Source organism: Macaca mulatta, chromosome 18, assembly GCF_049350105.2.
Source record: "Macaca mulatta isolate MMU2019108-1 chromosome 18, T2T-MMU8v2.0, whole genome shotgun sequence".
NCBI lineage: Eukaryota > Metazoa > Chordata > Mammalia > Primates > Cercopithecidae > Macaca > Macaca mulatta.
In genome coordinates this window covers 45,530,222-45,549,329 of record NC_133423.1, presented here as the reverse complement: position 1 = coordinate 45,549,329, position 19,108 = coordinate 45,530,222, and the positions used below count along the sequence as shown (strand labels likewise).

The window sequence follows — 19,108 nt, the reverse complement described above, 5'->3', positions numbered from 1 at the left end:
TACAAGATTAGTTTAATATCCACAAGTCAATCAACATAATGCACCATATTACCAGACTAGTCAATGCAAGGTGGCAGGAAAACAAAAGGCAGCCACGTTAGAAAGAAGAAGTAAAACTGTCTTTATTTAAAAAACATTACTGACTATATAGAAAATCCTATGTAATCTATAATAAAGCCACTAGAACTACTAAGGGATGGGAATAACATATCTTAATATGAAAGCAATATACAAAGGTCAACTATATTTCTATATATTAGCCATAATCACAAAAAATTTTTACATACCACAGAAATATGAAATATTTAGGAATAAACTTGACAGGAGATGTACAAGACACATTGAAAACTGTAAAACACTGCTGAGACAAATAAATAGAAAGATACATCCTGTTCATAAATCAGAAGACTCAATATTGTTATGTCACCACAGACTTATCTACAGAGTCAATGAAAAACAAATCAAAATCCCAGCAGGTTTTTTTCCCTAGTTGACAAGCTGATTCCAAAATTTGTATGAAAATGCAAAGAATCTACAATAGCCAAGACAACTTTGAAAAAGAAGAACAAAGTTGGAAGATTCACACTACCTGACTTTCAGCGAATGCAGTATTGACACAACTACAGACAAATAAATCAATATAACAGTCCGGAGATCCACACATATAGTCAATTAATTTTTGTAAAAAGTGCAAAAGCAATTCAATGAGGAAAAACTAATCTTAACAAATGATGGTGCACCAATCACATGGCCATATACCAAACAAAAACAAAAATCCTGTTATCTTACACCATACATAAAAATTAACTTGATAGAAATAATAAACCTAAGTGTAAAAGTAAATTATGAAACTCCTACAGGAAGCTCAGAAAAAATATTTGTGACCTTGAGTTAGGGGAAATGTCTTAAAATAATATCAAAAGCACAATCTTTCATAAAAGAAAAACTTGGTAAACTAGCTTTCATTCAAATTAGACACTTCTGCTATTTGAAACACACTGTTAAAAGACTGAAAAGATAAAATGACAGAAAACATTTAAAAGTCATACACCTGGTAAGACGTTTGTATCCAGAATACATAAAGAACCACCAACATTCAACAATATGAAAACAAAACCCAATTAAAAAGTGGGCAATAGGCCGGGGCACGGTGGCTCACGCCTGTAATCCCAGCACTTTGGGAGGCCGAGGCGGGCGGATCACGAGGTGAGGAGATCGAGACCACCCTGGCTAACATGGTGAAACCCCGTCTCTACTAAAAATACAAAAAATTAGCCGGGTGTGGTGGCAGGCACCTGTAGTCCCAGCTATTCGGGAGGCTGAGGCAGGAGAATGGCGTGAACCCAGGAGGCAGAGCTAGCAGTGAGCCGAGATCACTCCACTGCACTCCAGCCTGGGCGACAGAGCGAGACTCTGCGCTCACTCCCCTCCCCGCAAAAAAAGAGAAACCATACCAAATGTTAATGAGAATGAGGAGCAATCAAAACTCTCCATATACTGCTGGTGGAAATATAAAATAGTACAACTGCTTTGGAAAAGTCTGACAGTTTCTTGCAGTTAAGCACACACCAGGCATGTGCCCAGGCATTCCACTCCTAAGTATTTACCCAAGATAAATGAAAACAGTCCACACAAAGACTTGGGCATGAATGTTCACAGTAGCTGTATTTCCAACAGCCCAAAACCAGAACAAACCCATCAACGCATGAACTGACAAACTGTGGGTGAGAATGCAACTCAGCAATTAAAATGAAATATTGGTATATGCAACATAAATGTATCTCAAACAAGTATGTTGAGAAAAAGAAGTTAGACAAAGGAAGCACACAGTTTACGATTCCATTCACATAAAAGTCTAGAAAATTCAAACTAATCTATAGAAACAGAAAGCATATCAGTGTTTGCTTGAGGACTGAGAGGGAGAGATTGAAAACATACATGAGAAAACTTTGGGTGTGATGGGTGTGTTCATTATCTTGACTGGGATAATGATTTCACAGGTATATAATAGGTCAAAATTTATCAAATTGTACATTGTACACGAGTAGTTCTTATGCCAAAAATGCCTACTTCATGAGAAGAGGTTTATTTTTCTCAACTATACTGAAAACTCAGCATAATGTAAATGAAAACCCAAAAAGGTTCTGTGTAATTTCAGAATGCTTTTATTCAAGTGAATATCGCAGAATGTACTGTGACACTAGTCAAAAAAATTCTGAAAAGAAATGGCCTAAGAAATACTACCACATAATAGAAATCTAATAAAAATAGTTTCGTACTGGCCTACTAATACTTTGATCAATGGAACAAATAGAAGTTCAGAAGTTAACACTAGTATTTACAAGAAATGTATCACATAATGCAAGTAGTATCTCAAATCTGTGGGAGAGATTATTCAAGTAAATGTGGTTGAGAATAATCTGGGTGCTAGGGTGAGGTGATCCCTACCTTAATGGGAAGTTCATTCCCCATCCCCAGTTTTCCTCCCATAGTGTCATTCCTTATCTCCATAGCACTTTACACTTCATATGCTTTCTATTTTACTGTCTCCCATACTAAAAGTGCTCTGCTCATCATTTTTAGACCTAGTGTCTGACACATGATAGGTATTTAGTAAGTACTGTGTTGAATGAATTCATGAAGCAATGTATGATGGAACAACTGCACAACTGGAAAAAGGAATCATAAATGTGTCTGATGAAAACAAGCAAATGCTCATATAAAATCTCTACAACTTTCTAAACATTTTCAAGACAGAAGTTCAAAATGGAAAAGACAAGACTTGATGAAAAAAATGTAAAGCTTCTGAATGGAAAACAAAGGTCACAATAAATACAAATAAAAGGCAAACTGGGAAAACACATTTGGCACATGCGGACAGAGAAATTAATATCCTCAATCTATAATGACTATTTATAGACCAGTAAGAAAAAGATACGCAAGCCCATAGCAAAATCTTTTTTAAAAAAGGAACATTAAGAGGCAATTTGTAAAAGATATTACAATTACCAATATATGGAATTAAAGAAATATCTGATAACTCTTATAATAAAAAAATTAAAAGTCAAAATGATTAGCTATCTTTTAAATTAGGAAACTGGTAGACATTTTTATTTGTTGTTCTGTTTTGTTTTGTTTACTTCTGAAACAGAGTCTTGCTCTGTCACCCAGGCTGGAGTGCAATGGCATGACCATTGCTCACTGCAGCCTCAAACTCCTGGCCTCAGACAATCGTCCTGCCTTGGCCTTCCAAAATACTGGGATGACACGTGTGAGCCACCACACCCAAGAGTAGACATTTTTAAAGTAAGATTTAATATGTAAGGCTGCTAAGAGAGCTGAGAAGTGGACAGTGTTATGCCTGTTGGCATGAGAGTGAAATGATTTACTAGGAGAGAAAAATAGCTTACTCCTCCTGGGAGGCATCTTGATAATAAATACTAAAAGTCTTAAAGTTATACATTCCGTTTGAGTATTTCTAAGAACTTGAAGAAAACTCCACAGACATATACAAAATGCCATCTTCAAAAATGTTAACATCACAAGGCAATTTTAAATTGAAAAAGTAGAAACAAATATGGAATATTGAGAATTTAGCAAACACATCACAAAATATTAATGTGCAAAGAAGCATGACATATGTAACTCTCAAATGGTTCAAAAGAATTCTAAAAATAGTAATAATCATCTCTCTCTACATTCGCAAATGCATACACCAAAAATGTGTATATGCACACATATTAAGGGAGAAAGTGATACAACAACTGCAGTAGATTGTTAACAACTGAAGCTTCTGGGTCAAGGTTACATGGGAGGTTCTTTGTGCTACTATTCTAACACCTCTGTAGGGTTGAAATTTTTTCAAAATAAGCTAAAAATAAAAACTCAGCAAACAAAAACGTTCAGAAAGGAATGCTAAAGTCCCATTCACTCTTCATTCCCCATTCCCCTCCACAGATAATACTCTTGTAAAACTTTTGTTGTTTATTTTAGAGATGCAACTCACTATGTTGCCCAGGCTCACCTTGAACTCCTGGGCTCAAGTGATCCTCCCACCTCACTTTCCTGTGTAGCTGGAACTACAGGCATGTACCACTGTGCCTGGCTTAAAACATTTTCAAGTTGCACAAGTATCTTTAAAAATCTAGGATACTTTTCACTATATATTGAGTAAAAATCATATGTATATATTAATATAAATCGTTACATAAAGTATCATTTCAGTCTTTTTTAATATGTCAATAACAAAGTCATCACCATAGGATGGTCCTGCTAATTTTATTTTCATCTTTCCATTAATTGTATTTTCTAAATCTTACATGGTGTATGGATGACATGTGCAATTTTAAAAAAAGTATTATTTGAAAAAAGGTACTAAAAATTAGTTCATGCCATTTTCCAAATTCTGACATGCAATATAATATGAGAGATGATGTTTAGAGTTTGGACTCCAGAGTCAGAAATACCTGGGTATGAATTCCAGTTTTGAACTTAAGAGCTATATAATGTGTCTGTATTTACCCTATCACTTCCTCTGGTTTTTTGCATAGACCCTAACTGCTACTTCAAGAAATTCTAGGTAAGGAAAATGACATCACAAAGCAAACTTTTCCCTATTTCCTGTAGGTTTTATAAAATATAATCTTGGAAAGCAAAAACATTGCCCTCAACACAAATCATATTATAGAGATAAAAATGCCACTAACCAACCGGGCGCGGTGGCTCAGGCCTGCAATCCCAGCACTTTAGGAGGCTGAGGCGGGCGGATCATGAGGTCAGGAGATCGAGACCACGGTGAAACCCCGTCTCTACTAAAAATACAAAACTTAGCCGGGTGCGGTGGTGGGCGCCTGTAGTCCCAGCTACTTGGGAGGCTGAGGCAGTAGAATGGCATGAACCTGGGAGGCGGAGCTTGCAGTGAGCCGAGATCAAGCCATGGCACTTCAGCCTGGGCGACAGAGACTCTGTCTCAAAAAAAAAAAAGCCACTAACCACAGTATAAAAAATAAGATTGAGTGTAATTATGTATAAGACAGAAAACATACAAACATCTGGATTTATGCTAGAGTAGAATTTATTTAGAATTTAGTTCAGTAAGCTGTACTGAACAAAGACATTGCCAACAGCTGTTGTATTAGTCCATATCAGCTGTTAAAAGGGATATACTTACCCATCTAATATTAGACTTTCATAGGCAGCTTTTTTGTCACACACAGGACAAATCCAGGTGGGCTTCTTCTCATTCATTTGTAGATAAAGGGCAGCATCAAAACACTGCAGATGTGTACAAGTCACTGCACGGCATGGGATTGTCAGTCTCATTTTTCCTAACTACAGGACAGGAAACACAAGGAAAACTAGTTCAGAAAGGAGAACGAGCTCAGAGGGAACGTGGTCAGTTGTAAAAGTCTGAAGATATCATACAAGAAGATGACAAAAATGAAAAAGAAATCCAAACCAGAATGTATTCCCAGGGAGATTAGAATATATTTTTATTCACTGATTGCCCTATGATTTTTGAAAAACCATTTCACTTTTTCAAAACAGGTAACATGTAAATCCAGATTCATATACGCTGAAAATATGACTCCTCCTTACCTGGTCCCCAGTTTCCCTATTTAGAGAACCACTGTTATCCATCTCTTGCATGTCCTTTCATAGATGTTCTAAGCATAAACCAAGTGTGTATTTAAAGTATTTTCCCAGGAATTATAGGATACAATACACACGGTTTTCCAACTCACTTCTGTCATATAACTTGGTGACTACTGCACACAAATTGGTATATAAAAAACTACCATTATATGAAGGTATCATAATTTATTTAACCAGTACACTAATGACTGACATTTAAATTGTTTCCAATCTTTTATCACTGCAATGCTGTAATGAGTATTTCTAAGATTCCTATATTTATAATATTTATAATTTCTAGAAGTGAAACTTCTGGGTGGAAAGAAAAGGACATTTGTAATTTTTGTCACATTAACACATTATCTTCCACAAAAAGTACCTACTGGGTTATGTATACAAGTGTATTAACGTGCTCTGTTCCACTCAACCTTTCCAATATAGTGTTATTAAATTCTTTGATCTCTGCCAATCTGGAAGGTGACAAATATCCCATTATAGTTGTGAACTACATTTCTCTTATTATTGGTAGTTGAGCCTCTTCTTTTACTTCTAAGAGTCATTTGTGTTTCTAAGAACTTTCTACCTATAACCTTCTCTCATTTCCCATCTGGTTATTAATCTTTTTCTATTTGTAGGCACTCTTTATATAAGAAATCAGCCATGTGTGTAATATGAACTGCAAATATATTTTTCATTTATGAAAATTTATTTTTATATAATCAACTGTGTTAATTTTTCAATATACTTTTGATTAACTCTAGTGCTGTTAAATTCGTATTGCAACTAGTAGTGGTCCATCGGCACCAAGACGTATACAACACCCAGATTTGGTCAGACCAGGTTTTCCTACATAATCCTTCAAACCTCCCCACATATTTCCCTTACAGAAAATATCACTATTTATAACCAGTCCTGCTATTTTGATTGAAAATCTGTTTCTCCCACTAGATCTTAAGCTCCAAAAAGATGGTCTAGATCTCTGCTCACCACTGAATCCCACTGTCCTAGCACAATACTAGCTCATAGTATGTGCTCAGTATTTGTTGACCAGATTGGAGAATGAATGGAGATGGACCAGAAATGGGGAAAAGAACAAACAGGAAACGAAGAAGATGGACCTCCTTTTATGCTATAAAGTTTGAAAGAATTCATGGCAAAATTAAAACATTCTTAGTTCTGCCTGAGAGGCAGGCTTTTTAGGATGTTCTTTTTCTTTTGGTTCATCTGTAATTTCTAATTCCTCTAAAATGAACACCTGGTAATGTGGTAATTTAAAAAGAAAATAATTTAGCTGAATCATCAACACAGAAGTAACATTTATATAGTTCCACCTACGTGCAAGGTACAGTGTTGACTACTTCACATTAATCTCAAAAACACTTTTACAATTACATAACAATTATACTAAAAGGATGGTATCATTATCATCCCCATTTTATAAATAAGGAAACTAAGGTACAAAGAAGCTAAGTAACCTAACACTACAAAGTTAGAAAATGGCAGAGCAGGTCTGACCTGGGAAGCTCCAGCCCTGCAGAGTCCACACTCTCATCACTGCTATACTGTCTCTACCTAAGTGTCTAACCAGAGTTCTAAAAGGGATCTTCGAAATTTCTGTGATTTGATCAAGGTATGTGGCACAATATAACTCATCACTTAGAACAGAAAAAGGTCGGAATAAAACCTGAGGCAGTTTCTCTTCTTATCAGACATCTTTCTATATTTTTCCTGCCTTTAAAAACAAATTATTTCTTAAACAGACTCTTACAGTATGCCCAAGGCTTTTATATAAATCTCATAAAATCTTCATAACTCTATGACTCCAGAAAAGCTGGTATCTATATTTCTATTTCTGAAATGAAGATGCTGAAGCTACAAAAGGTTAAAACCACACACTCACTGAGACACAGCTGATAGAGCTATATCACAAATGGTCCTCACATTCCAGAGACATCCCAGTTTTATAACATTACAAATGGTGTTAGTTTTTTAATTTAATTACCCTCCTTTTCCTCTTTTGCTAAGTTTTTGTTCTATTAAAAATGAATGTTGACTAAATACCTATTCAGCACCCAATAACAGGTTTTTTAAATCCTTTCAATGATAAGATGAATAATTTTAATAGATTTTCCTATTATCCTTTTTTTAAATCACATGTTATTCTTTTTAAATAGTACCAACATAAACATTGGCTGGTTATTTAGAAAGTTTCCACCAATGTAAGTGAGTTGGCTTTTTTGCACAATCACTGTGTGGAAACAACTCAATCACTGAACTCGTTATTAAATTACACTATGCCTACTCAACAAAATGCCCACAATGATTAAAATAAGACCAATCTACACATATTAATATACTTAAGATACACTGTGAATTAAAAAACAGCAAGCCATAGGACAGTATATATTTTCCAATAAACATACAGATAATTATATAGAGAATTACATCTAGAAAAATCTATCATGCTACTAGTAATGTTACTTCTGAATAATAGACCTTGCAAATTTAAAATTATCATTTTTACTTTTCAGCTCTATTTGAATAATTTAAAAGTATTATTTGTCAATTTTTATAATTTTTTCTTTAAAATAACGTTCTAACTCCCTACCACGGTTTTAACAGTTATCTGTTCTCATTTGGTTTCAAAACCCCTTTGGACGCTTAAAAATTAAGACCTTGGCCAGGCACAGTGGCTCACCCCTGTAATCCTAGCACTGTGGTAGGCCGAAGCGGGTGGATCACCTGAGGTCAGGAGCTCGAGACCAGCCCAGTCAACATGGTGAAACTCAATCTTTACTAAAAATACAAAAATTAGCTGGGCGTGGTGGTGGGCCCCTGTAATCCCAGCTACTTGGGAGACTGAGGCAGGAGAATTGCTTGAACCTGGGAGGCAGACGTTGCAGTAAGCCGAGATCACGCCACTGCACTCCAGCCTGGGCGACAAGAGCGAAACTCTGTCTCAAAAAAACAAAAAACAAAAAAGGCCGGGCGCAGGCGTTCACGCCTGTAATTCCAGCATTTTGGGAAGCCGAAGAGGGTGGATCACGAGGTCAAAAGTTCGAGACCAGCCTGGCCAACATGGTGAAACCCCGTCTCTACTAACAATACAAAAATTAGCCAAGCATGGTGGCAGGCGCCTGTAATCTCAGCTACCTGGGAGGCTGAGGCAGGAGAACTGCTTAAACCCGGGCGGTGGAAGTTGCAGTGAGCTGAGATGGTGCCACTGCACTTCAGCCTGGGCGACACAGCAAGACTCCGTCTCAAAAAAAAAAAAAAAAAAGAAAAAAAAGAGAAAGAAAAAAAAAATTAAGACATCAAAGATGTTTTATGTATGTGGGCTATAGTTATCAATATCTGTATATTAGAAATTAAAACATATTTTTAAAAGACAAGAGTACACAAGTAAAACATACCATTAGCCATCAGAGCAACGACATCATCATCATCTATCAGCTAACCCACATTAAACATCACTTTATGCTCATAAGAGAGAAAAAACACAAAAAGCCAAAATTATGTGTCAATATTATTATAAAAAGTTTTAACTTTGTAGTCCTCTTCAAAGAGTGTCAGGGACCTTCAGGTATCCATGGGCCACATTTTGCAAACCGCTGCTTAGGGACTGTTTTTGTCGTTTTCTTCTGTGCTGTTTCCATCTCTCCTGTCAGCCTTAAAATTTCCACAGCATACAGAAATGAGAATATCCAGGACTATAAAAGTTGTTGACCCTAAATTTAATCCTACTCTAGTTGTCTTATAAGAACTAATGAGCATTTCCTAAGAAGGCATTTGTTACTAGCTAGCAAAATTTTGTCAATTTTCTAGTGACTATGGAATGTTACTAAAAAGGACCTGAATGTGCCATCAAAATAAATTCTAATTCTAATTTAACCAGATGAAGGTGCTTTTTTGAAATTTATTATTTTTATGAATGAAGTGGTATCTAAGTAATGCAACACTTTTTTCCTATAAAATGTTAAGCTGGCATTATCCAAATTCTATTCACTGTAGAGTAATTACTACCAATCTAAAGTAAGAGAGTTTTCAAGTTGAAAAGGCCCAAACCGGTGGTTTCCAACTATTTTCAGCAGGACTTTTTTTTTTTTTTAAACATATTAGAATCTCAAGAGATAAAAATCAAACCTAGCTTGCTTTCTTTTTCTCTCTCTCAGCTACTCAGCCCACCTCCGCAGGACAGACAGAAAATCACTAGCTGAAATCACCAAAGTGAAACTCCTATGTAAAATTCAGATATTGTGTTCAGAAATATAATTATGCACACTCAATTAGATACTCTTCAATAACTACTGTGACATTACCTTCCTTTAGTCCCAAGGACAGAGGTTTTAGAATTCGCTCCCACTATTCAGGACTCACTTCTACTGCAAATCACCTTACGAAAATATTGTGAAATGTAATAAACATTTATTCTATAACCCTACATTATTATTTTCTCTTGTTTTTGCCAAATAACCCAGGGTTCACTTCTTATCCAAGTGCCTGGGGTTTATTTTTTTCCTTCTCCATTTCCCATTACTGCAGCAGATCCCATGTTATCTCCATTGTTAGCCAGCTGGACTCCATTCTGCTTTTTCCAACTAATAATAGGACTGACTCTCTCAAACACTGCTTTCATCATCTAACTTCTGTCATCCATCCACCAAATCTAATCAACACACTTGTGTCTGGTAGTCTAATTAATATATACCACATATTACAGTTTAGCTACCCAACTTTATGTTAATACTACCACTAGGCCGGGCGCGGTGGCTCAAGCCTGTAATCCCAGCACTTTGGGAGGCCGAGGCGGGTGGATCACGAGGTCAGGAGATCGAGACTATCCTGGCTAACATGGTGAAACCCCGTCTCTACTAAAAATACAAAAAACTAGCCGGGCGTGGTGGCGGGTGCCTGTAGTCTCAGCTACTTGGGAGGCTGAGGCGGGAGAATGGCGTGAACCCGGGCGGCGGAGCTTGCAGTGAGCCGAGATCACGCCACTGCACTCCAGCCTGGGAGACACAGCGAGACTCCATCTCAAAAAAAAATAAAAATAAAAAAAAAAAATACTACCACTATAGCCCAAAGAGTACCATTTATTTTTTTCTTAGAAAGTGCTCTGAAAAGATCGACGAACCCTGAGGAAAAGCTCAAAAGACAGTCTCACAAATAGACCTGTTGTCACTTCTGAGCAGAGAGAAAAAAACACTTAAGAAACTTAAAACAAGATTTCAAAAACCTATTTGATCTGTTACTTCATTTCTTCAAGTAACTGAAAAGTTAATTTTCTTAAAATTGGTAATGTTTGAAAGGAACTGCTCTCTATTCTTACACAGAAGGAATCCTAACCTCTCTGATATGCTGCTTTCACTATTATTGAAAGTTTGGCTCATGAGATGGCCTTTGCCTGTAATCCCAGCACTTTGGGAGGTCATGGTGGGCAGATCACTTGAGGTCAGGAGTTTGAGACCAGCCTGAGCAACAGGGTGAAAGATCTCTACAAAAGACACCAAAATTAGCCAGGTGTGGTGGTATGTGGCGGTAGTCCCTGGTACTCAGGAGGATGAGATGGGAAGATCACTTGAACCCAGGAGGTCAAAGCTGCAGTGAGCCGTGATCATGCCACTATGTTCTAGCATGGGTGACAGAGAGAGACCCTGTGTCAAAAAAATTTAAAAAGTCTGAGAATCCGTTAGTATGTTTAGCCATTGCATTTGGTTTTGGTTGCTCTCATGTAGAATGGCAGTCTGTATGAAAAAAAAAAAAAATTAAAAGATTCTAAGAAAATGGCACTGCATAACTGTAAAACTCCTTAGGTAAGTTGTGTAGAAGACTTTCTTCCTGATACAATAGTTTGACATCTAAAACATAATGGTGACATGAGTTTCCTCCCCATATGGTGACTGTATGTGGAATACAGCTGGGAATTAATGTTTGCTGAATATACTAGGGTTACATAATAAAAAAGGGTCAATATCCAACCATTTTTTAACCAACAAAAAGGTAATTTCACTTCTTTCAATCTACTATTAATTTTAATGTTAACATGAGAGCGTAGAAAAAGAGAATAACCTGAAGACACTGAAAAGAACTCAAGCCTGAAGGTTTGCATAGAACTTGAGCTCAGAGGAAGTCGTGGGTCCTTCCGCATGCCTCCTAGAGCCTCTGCCACCACCTTCAGGGCTTTCAGGTCCTACCCTACTGGAACTGCACACCTCTTCCCTGCGTTTGACAAGAGCACATTCCCAGTATCCAAGCAATCCTGATATCAAAAAATTCTATTTCAATGAAGGCAAGCTCATATTTTTAAGTTAATGAAGATTAAAAGAGTGATGCTTCAAAAAAAGATTTGCATATACCACTTTCCAGAATAAAAGAGACGTACTTGTAATCAGGACATGTATATTTTAGCCCAATCTGGCAGCATGGTATATTGGAAAGAGAACAGGAATGTCAGAACAGAATCTTTATCCTTGTTCTACCACTAACTGTAATTTGGGTTAGCCAACCTCGTTCAGTCTCAGTTTCTTCATCTACAAAATGAAGACAACTCCTCCACACAGGTTTGCTAAGATAGTTAAATAAAGAACATACAGTAGAAACTCAACAAATTATTCTCTTTTCTTTCTGACACAATTTCTCCCCATTTAAAAAACTGTACATTTCTCAAAATGGTGGGTAGTCATCAAACGCCCACAAAATTACATTATAAATTCCTGATTCCATGACTTTTCTCACCAAGTTCTTCTTAACTGGAAAGGGTTCCCCTCCAATTCATTCAATGTTCCTGATCCTCCCATCTCCTCTTGGTAGTATAACAGCCTAACTTAAGTGAAGTCTGCTCCATTTTTATGGGAGTGGGTTTTATTTTTCAAACTCAATTATTAACATTCTAAGCAAGCCTCAATATTTTCTCCCACAATTAGCTCAGTGGCAAGTAAACAGGACGATGTGAGAGTTGCTAACTGATTTCTCCCTCATACTTTCTATGTAAGGAGATATAAAAGAAAAATTATTGTGCAATTTAAAAGACCACTACAAAGACATCCTACGCATCCTAACTCACTAAACCAAGAGCATCAATTAGCATTTATCAGGCCCCAGTCACTTTATTTTTCAGTATCATTTATATTCTTATAAAAGGAGTCAGCTCTTAAAATATTTTTATTTATAGCTGTGTATTATCTACAACATTAATTACAACAGATTATTCTAAGCCTAAAGCTATCTTCCCTCTTCTTTGTATTCTTTGCATGCCCAAATAATACAAAGCATTGTGACTTAATCATGAAGATTCCTTAATGGGAAAAGACAAAAGTTCAGAATTCTATCATAATATATCATTCATTCCCACACTTACTTTTATAGGAAAGTTAATCATTTATAAAAAGTCAAATTCCCTAGAATGTTTTGTTGCTTTACTTACAGGGCACATCAAGGATACCCGAAGGCTAGTTGTAGCAATTTCACTATCAGGATCTGCAGTAAGTTTTTCTTTAACTTTAAAGAGAAGAGAAAAAAAATAAAATTAAAAAAAATTAAGGGTGGCAAAGAAATGGAATTATAGAAATATATAGCATCTTAAAACAAAATGTTAAATATTAATGTATTGAAAACACAATCACACTCCCAATGTAACTTAAATAATTATGAACATGCAAATTCTTTGTTTAAATTCTTAAAATTTCTTTTTAAAACTGCTGGTAAGCAAGACTTTCAAAATAGAAAGCTGTGTAAGACTTAAGAACAAAACAACAATTAGGAGAGGAAGCTGGAATGCAGCAGTACCCTGAGCTTCAAAGCTTTTCCAACACACATTCATCACAGTTTTTATTATGCACTATTGTTTGTTTCCAACAATTACTAAATTTGTAAACAGAAAATATAAAAATATTCTTATACTTCCTTTGATAATTAAAAACTACTATGTGGTAATATCTACAATTTTACTCACCAGTAATGTATATAAATTAGTATATACACAAGCTAACAAATATATAATATATTGATGTGAGCAATATTTAAAGCATTAAAGCATCTCATATGCTCAATCTTTTTTTTTTTTTTTTTTTTTAAATGGTTGGTCTTATAAACATTACTTACTTAGTGCTCTGGAATGATCAGGGTTTCTAATACCTTTCATTTTTAATCTCTGTAATAACATGGCTGATGTAAGCTGCCGTACAAGATATACAGACATGGAGTAATTCTACAAACAAACAAAAAAAACCTTGCATTAAAGATGAGAGATAATATTCTCTTTGTTTACATGACATACTTATTTAAGAAACTCTGGTTTCTAAAAATAACATTCAAAATAACTTCTATGGAATGGTCAATGACTGCAAAGGGGACAAAATTCACCAAGCTATTTCAGCGAAAATAAAAGCTCAATCATTTAAAACTATTTCTTGATCATTTATCACTTTAAAATATTCGCTGCTATAGGAACATAGGTTGGGTCAATGGTTTCCAAACTATGGTTCTTACTTAGCAAAACTGGTACCTTAGGGGACACCCTGAAAATGTACCCTCCTATGACTAACCAGAATCTTGCTAACCAAAATCATTCTACTTTTATTGACTTTATGTAATGGGGCTCTCATATTTTCACTTAAAAGAGGAGTTCCACTGCAGAAACAAATTTCAAATGCCAGTGGTCTGAATTAACACTGCAAACCCAGAGTTCCAAAGTTCTAATTCTGGCAGAAGAGACCACCTGCTACATGGCCTTTGAGTAAATCACTCAAATGAACCAGGCAGCAGCTTTCTTCTGAGAAAAGCTTTGATAAATTAACTCCTGTACCCCAAATGGGTATTTTACTGACAAGCAGCAGCTACTATAATATGTAAGACACATGAAGATATGATAAAAATTAAAAAGTCAAGGCCAGAAAACAAGTGTCCAATCCCATACCTGTTAGATCTGGCACAAAGGAACCTTCATTAGCTATTTATAGAGCTATGAAGAGATAAAATATAATTTCACATAAATGCTAAAAAATCCCCTATCTTCCCATTTTATTAAATATATTCATTCAATTGATTCTACAATAAACGTAATACTTTCAATAGTTGCCAAACCAAGTATTTTAAATATTTTTTAATGTTCTTTTAAATATCTAAATACCCAATTTATGGTGTAAATTTTAGGTCAATTAATCATTTTAATTATAAGGAAAGAGTATTATCCCCATTACATGGCAAAAGTTTTCAATGTCTACAATCATTTATTCCAATGTCTGTAAAGTTACTCCCAGCTCTGCAATTACCTTGGTGGCAAAACAAAAAATTCCTGCTATAAATAACGCCTCAATTTCTCCATCCATAAAACAGGAGTATTATTCTGTTTAGGAACATGTAATAGGAACACTGAAATTGATGCTTCATGTAATATTAACACTGAAGCTGATGGTCAGAAATTAACTGAAATCTCCTTTCCATTCATTATTTCAGTTATATAAACAAGTAATTCTAAAATGTAAATTCCTTGTTGTATTAACTGCTATCTCATAATTGACATAATTCATTATAAGACCAAAAATCAGCCGAAAGTCAAGTTCATCAACTTGAAGGTGAAGAGAAAATATTATAATTCTAAATAAATCTTTTTATACAAATGCTCACAGATTATCTGAAATATCAGTTGTTTATATAAAGGTTAGAACAGATTATTTCTAATCACAACATGTGTACATTTAACCATTTCTCCCCCAAACTGATAAAACTTTCCTTGTTCTCTTCACAAATATTTATCATCCAAAGCTTCTAGTTTATTAAAATACTCAACACAACATTACATACAATTGCGGTTAAACCATTACCTTAAGAAATATAAATATGCATATTTTCTTTCCAGGAAAATAAAGAGACGATATTCAAGAAAACTCAGAGCTAAAGTTTTTAACTTTAAGAATCTCCATACTGCCGCCTCTGAACTGAAAATTACTGCTTTTTAGAGATTACAATCCACAAACAAAAAGAGCTGAAGCCAACAGCTTAAGAAAAAACACAGTAAGTCAACCCCCAGTGGGGTCACTGTCCTGCTACCCAAAATGGAGAGCTTTTACCTTCCCAATTTCTGATGCCCAAGAAATGGATATTTGGTTTGGCACAGCTGAAGATAACCTAACTAAAGATGTAATATTCAAGGGGCGTCCAGGGCGCTTCTGTTCAATCCCATTTTTAGGCGGTGGTGCGTAGCCCTATAACCATAAGAAAGAAAAATTATTTCAAATTATCTGCAGGAAGATTAAACATTTTCTCCAAGATAGATACAGGATCCTGCCCAATTTCAGTTACACTATTTTTATTTTAGCCTAAAAATCATATAGCCCTTATTATCATTATCAACCCAAAACAGGAAAACAACCTTTGAAAAAAAGTTACAAAATATTTCACAAGTCCAGAAAGGTAGGAAAAAAATCCATGTCCCATCATTAAAATTAAAGATGCTGACATCTTGCCACATTGGCTATGAATCGTTTTCCTTTTTCATAGGACACCAAGCTTTACAGATAAAGTCACAACTTTTTATAATGATTCATCCTTAGCAATCCCCATTTCAAATACATGCATATATTCGGGGTGGGAAAGAAAGAAAGCAAACTGGGAATTGAGGGGAAAGAAAGAACAAACTAACGAATTTCATTTTTAAAATTTGGTGAGTGATAAAAATATTTTCCACTGCATTTTCTCTGGGTGGAACAGAAATGGTAATCTTTTAACCCAGGTCAAGTTAACAAATAAGGATAATCAGCATTTCAACTGTCATTAAATGAGCTTGATGGCTATCAGATAACACTGCTATTTATGCTTTAATCTACTTTTATCTAGTCATCAACCATTTGTTTTAAATAGCAAGTATACTCATTTCTGATTCGCAGTGTATCCAATTCCCAATTACCACAAGACTTCACTCTGATTTTTCAGAGCCAAAATAATGTATTTTTTAGAAAATTAAAATATCTTAGCTGCAAAAAATCTACATATTGAAAAGTAGATACCATATTTCACTGACGCTAGGATGTCATTGATGTAATTTAATTATGTACTATTGAGAAAGAAAATACTATGTATATATGGCAAAGAAATGGAAGCAAAATGAATTAACATATTCCCTTTTGGACATAAGAATCTTCTGAATCACTTTTCACTCCACCATTAATCCATACATTTTTCCACATAACACTCCCCTATGCACAAGCAGGAATTTCAGAGAAAAAAGTATCTTTTAAAACTGTATTTCATTCCACTAATGTCTCAGATTTCTCTGCAAGTCACTGACACCATTAACTGGATGTGTTAATGGGGATACAATCTGGATCTTATGAGAATCCATCAGTGAAAAGTTTTCAGACAACAGCCAGCATTCATGCTTCTTTCTCAAAATGTCCTTAAATTATTTGTTAACTGAAAAGCCAGGAGTACAGCTAACTAGTCACGCCATGGCAATAACACCAAAGTTGTACAAGTGCAGACAATGATAATACATCACAGCTGACACCTGGTCACCAGCAATTTTAAGACACTTCTGGATTTCAGCAATGCTAAAATATGCACCTTAGGACCAATGAAAACTAGTACTGGTAGTATCACATGGCAAAGAGGACCACACCCTGACTACCACAACTTGGGAACTGTCTCATAAGGGGCAAGACAGTAATTATTAAATGGTAGTCCACATGATAATGTGTAATCTATAACTTGCAAAAAATTTTGAAAGTAATTAAAAATGTTTGAGCAGGGGAGTAAAAGACAAAGAGAAGAACTTAAATAACTTGCACTAGAATACAGAAATGAAAGAGAGAGAGACAGTGTGTGTGAGTGTGTGTGTGTGCGAGAGAGAGTGTGTGTTTATGAAGGTTATGCCCATCTTAAGTTGCTCAAGCGAAAAAAAAAAAAAAAAGTTGCTCAGAAAAAGAAAAAAAAAAAAAACTCCTAAGAAAAGTCCTCTTAAAAAGACTCAAGAAGTTGATTCAATGAGCAACAAGTACAAGGAATATCAACACCAGTATCTAGGTAATTCTGAATGAAACTTTTGTTTTGCCTGTTTTGGGCCTGGAAGATAATTCTGTCTGCTGGTATGTCCACTAGTAGGTTAACCAAATAAAAATGATACAGGGTCTGTCAGGAGGATAAAAATAACTCATGAACTAAAATGTGCACTCTGGAAATTAGAATTTAAGACATAACACAGCCTGACACAGTAGAAAAGGGCAACAGAAGCAGGAAGAGTGACACTCATGTAAGAATGAAGTGTCAGCAAACTCAGAATCATGTTAGTCTCACTCAGTGTAAAGCGTTTTCAATCTATTCTATATCCCATTTGAGTAGTGTGACTTTACTGGTAATTCTGAGTTATATGATAACCTGTATTCTACCTCTAACCATCAGCACCACCCCTACCCAACCATCAATTTCCTGGTTATTGAGAATATATTAATAGTTGGAATTTTATAAAATATAAAGTTTAGCCTTCACACATATTTCTAACAGTTTTCCATATTTAAAGCAAAAATAAAGTCAAGTTCATGTGACAGGGAACCAGTGGGGCAAATCTGCAAGCTTTCTAAGCAAAGGCTGCTGGACAGCACCAGCGGAAGACTTTGTGGTGGTCCTGTGACACACTCAAATAATTTTTTATGTTTCATGCTCTGATGACACCCTACCCTACTTGCAACTGTGACAAAAGTTGTCCACAATTATTCTACTTTAACGTTTTCCTCCAAATTTTCTAATTATCACTACTACTTGAATACTTCTAACACAGATTTACTTTTTAACTTTATGGAAATTTTCAAACATACACAAGAAAGGTACAAACAGCAGGGACCCACCAACCAGGTTCAATAATTATCCACATTGCCAATCTTGTTTCAAATGCTTTTGGCCCCAAAGCCAATCTGCCCTAAAACACACACGCCACAAAAATACACATTTCTTTTTGCCCTTGAGTATTTAAACTCAAATTCTAGACATGCCATTTAACCCAGATATTCAACATGGATCTCTAATAAGACTTTAAAAACCTACAGTATTACAACCCCACAAAAATAACAAGTTTTAAAAAATCACCTAATACCTTGTCTTTCGATTCAGATTTCCCAGGTGCCTCAAAATTTATTTTCCTTTCATCCTTTTATTATTGAAAATTTTAAACATATACAAAAATAGAGAAAAAAGTATAACACGTATATATCTATCAGTTCAGTAATTTACTTACCCATGAACAATCTTTACCTACTGTACCCAACCCCCACTCCAGATTATTTTAAAGCAAATCTCAGATATATTTTCTATTTTCTCCATATGTAGTTTAGTATAGTCCTTTTACGGCTTGAATCAGAATTAAAAACTAGAGCCCCACACCACAGTTATGTCTCTGAAGTCTCGTTTATTCTATAAACACAACCCCTGCCGTCTCCAAACACACACTTTTTCCCCAATGCTGTTGTTCTACTGGAGAAACCAGGAC

The 19,108-nt window shown here is 35.4% G+C and overlaps 1 protein-coding gene across 25 annotated transcripts in view; it reads right to left on the bottom strand.

The window, feature by feature from the left end:
• Nucleotides 1–19,108, bottom strand: part of PIAS2 (protein inhibitor of activated STAT 2) — a 105,907-nt gene that overhangs the window by 20,858 nt on the left and 65,941 nt on the right. For all 25 annotated transcript variants that reach the window (XR_013408490.1, XR_003724446.2, XR_013408489.1 and 22 more), the window contains 4 exons: nt 15,702–15,836; nt 13,735–13,840; nt 13,058–13,131; nt 5,171–5,331 (listed from right to left, as the gene is read on the bottom strand). Coding sequence is in view for 22 of the 25 variants with exons in the window: in XM_077975524.1 (XP_077831650.1) it covers nt 5,171–5,331; nt 13,058–13,131; nt 13,735–13,840; nt 15,702–15,836 (476 nt within the window). In the remaining 3 variants the exon portion in view is untranslated. The remainder of the gene's footprint in view (nt 1–5,170; nt 5,332–13,057; nt 13,132–13,734; nt 13,841–15,701; nt 15,837–19,108) is intronic.